Source organism: Hippocampus comes, unplaced genomic scaffold (genome assembly GCF_001891065.2).
Source record: "Hippocampus comes isolate QL1 unplaced genomic scaffold, H_comes_QL1_v1.1 scaffold39, whole genome shotgun sequence".
Taxonomy (NCBI): domain Eukaryota; kingdom Metazoa; phylum Chordata; class Actinopteri; order Syngnathiformes; family Syngnathidae; genus Hippocampus; species Hippocampus comes.
Genome location: NW_017842054.1, coordinates 484,844 through 487,550, shown reverse-complemented (window position 1 = coordinate 487,550; position 2,707 = coordinate 484,844). Strand labels below are relative to the sequence as shown.

General features: G+C 53.3%; 1 protein-coding gene across 1 annotated transcript in view; it reads right to left on the bottom strand.

Moving 5' to 3' along the window:
• cep170aa (centrosomal protein 170Aa) overlaps positions 1 to 2,707 on the bottom strand; it is an 18,590-nt gene that overhangs the window by 15,084 nt on the left and 799 nt on the right. Inside the window, 2 exon segments of the mRNA XM_019860013.1 lie at positions 166 to 255; positions 1,779 to 1,916. Of these exon segments, the coding sequence (XP_019715572.1) occupies positions 166 to 255; positions 1,779 to 1,916 (228 nt within the window).

Sequence of the window (2,707 nt, the reverse complement as noted above, 5' to 3'; positions counted from 1 at the left end):
AAGCGATAGCAGAGCGGCTCCCGAGGCTGACGACAAACAAGTCGACCTCTCCGGATGAATCTCCGTATAAACCAAGACGCCTCGTCCCGCGCCGCGCCGCCGATCCGTCGCGATTCTTTCATTTGTATTCTTCGGGCCTCGGCACGTTTGGTGGGAAACACTCACCCCGTTCAGGCTGCCCAGGTCCTTGACCTTGTGTTCGTCTGAGCCGGGCTCGTAGTTGATGACGGCGTGCTGCTTGTCCACACTGCGCGACTGTAAAGCACAAAGAAAAACATGGCGCGGGCAGCTCGCAGGTGAGGGCTGGAAAAAAAAAAAAACGGTTCTCGATCACGCGATGACTCGGCCGGCATGATCGGAGAAGGGAAATCATATCCGTTTGAAGGCTGCGTGTCGGCGCGTGTCATCTGGGGAGGGGTGCGAAGAATGCGAGCATTCTCATTATTCCTCCGAGCACGTCGGGGTCAAACGGAGAAATGCATTCTGGTGGCACTTTGAGAGCGGCTTTGCCTCACTCCCAAAAATGAAGGAAGTCCCAGCGGCCTCTAACACCCGCGCCTTTCTTGGCTTCATCAGTTCTCCTCGTGCGACGGGAAGGTTTCGATCGGCGCCGAGATCCCCAAGAAAGAAAGAAAGGCTTTGGAGAAGCGCCTCTCGCCGGCCGACCGCAACGCAGATGACTTTAGCGGGATTAGGCCGGCTCAAAGGGGATCCGGACGGATCGAGCGGCTCGTTTGACCCCAACGCTGGGATGGCGCCAACTTTTGTTGCCGTCGCCCACACACGGCGGTTGGCTCAGAAGCGCTTCCGGATGTGACCGCGCACGACCTCGGTGCAAACTGAGGCTCATCGAGACCAACGTGCTTCATGTCGCTTGTCGCCGTCGGAGACGCGCGACAATAGGTGGGATGATAAGGAAGGATGCCCCGTTGGAGCGGTCGCGTGGACGACGACAAGAAACGTGTCCACGATTCCGGGCCAAGTGAAGGTCCGGCCGGGGGAGAGAGAGAAAAAAAAAAATCGTGGCCGATGCGAGCTAGCGCGGAGCAGAGGGGAAATCGGGTCAAGAGACATTGAGAGCAACTTGTTGCATGCCATTGCATCAGAGAAAGAGGGAGATGATGGCAGGAACGCACTGTGACAGCCTTCAGGCCAGCCGGGGAAAGAAACACGGCGGGCTATTTTCTGACATCTGCCGACGAGGTTCTGTTTTCGTTGGCTTCCGCGGGATTGCGCAAACTACTCAAGCCATTTTTGTGAAACTGGGCGAAGGGTCGGCCGGGGCAAGGAAGAAGCCGTTTCTTCTTTGTGATCCTCTTTTCGTTCTTTTTACAGTGCGATGACATTTTGTCTGGTGTCAGATTATCCTGCAATACTTTTGTTTGCATTTTCCTTGAATGCTCGCGCGTGTGTGTATTTTTCCAACTCCAAACCCAATTCCAATGACGTTGGGACGTTGCGTTAAAATCTAAAAAGTGGAAGTCTAAAATCAGGATGGCGGAGAGCGCCGTGGCCAGAAAATCAATGGAATCCAAATATCTGCCCCACTTTCTATGAATAGCGCAATGACCACAAGTATTCCCAAGCCCCGCAGGCAAGAGAGTTTCTCTCGCGGCTCCACGGACACCGACTGCGTGTGCCCGCCAACACGTTTTGCAGTTGGAGCAAGCCCGCCACTTCACTGGACTGTCCAAAAATCCTTGCGCCTGCGCGCGTGAAAACCGAGCGGGCTGAAGCCGACGCCCTTGCACTTCAAACAACTGCAAGGGCGTCCTCACCTGGAGCATGAGCTCGCAGTCGTCCCGCCCGACGAAGATCATCTCGCGGGGCAGTCGGTGGCGAGTCCCCCCGCTGCTCACCAGGAACCAGGAGGTGACGCTCATGTCTGCACCGCTGCGACCGCTTGTGCTACACACCTACGGGGAGGGCCACACGTGGACAAGATAAGCCGCTGCGCTATCATGTTCTCCAGAAACAAAATGGGATTCAAAACAAACAAAACAAAACAAAAATCCCCATCGGTTTATACAGAGTGTGACTGCTTTCGCTGCAGCTGAACGCAGCAGACTTCGAAAACTTGGTACTCGTCACCACCTGAGCGGGGATTTCATCATCCGTTTTGCAGTCACCTAAAAACGGGTGACTTGGCTTGTTGTCAGGGTGGTTTCAGAGTTTTGTTTTGTTTTTTTTAAACGAGTATAGTACATGATTGGCAGTGGCATTCCGCATTTTGCTCTACCGCGATGGTGGAAGTTGCCTTCGCACAGCGAAACAGGGTCCATATTCACCTTTTGCGAGTGACGTCACAGCCTTCTGAAGAAGTTGAAACTTCTGAAGAGTGGATGGTCCCGTTATCTATTCATGGAAGCCATTCTCTTCTAAAACGGTCATGTTCTTGCTGTGCGCTGGGATGTGTACTGTACCGATAGACAAGGGTGCAAAGCCAACTTTGGCTATTGATCACATACAATGAAGACGATGGGCCATAAAAGACACCGATGGAGAGCGGCAATCGACCCAAAGGATCGGTGGCCCTCAGCGATCTTTTTTTTTTTTTTTTTTAACATGGCGAGTAAAGCATTGTTGCGATATTTGACTCCTCATCATGAAATGACCTCCTGCTGCTGGGCGCAAACATAGGACGGAATGTGGCAAAATCAAATGCCTACAAGCAAGCTCAGCCTTGGCCGTGACAAGGTATCTTGTC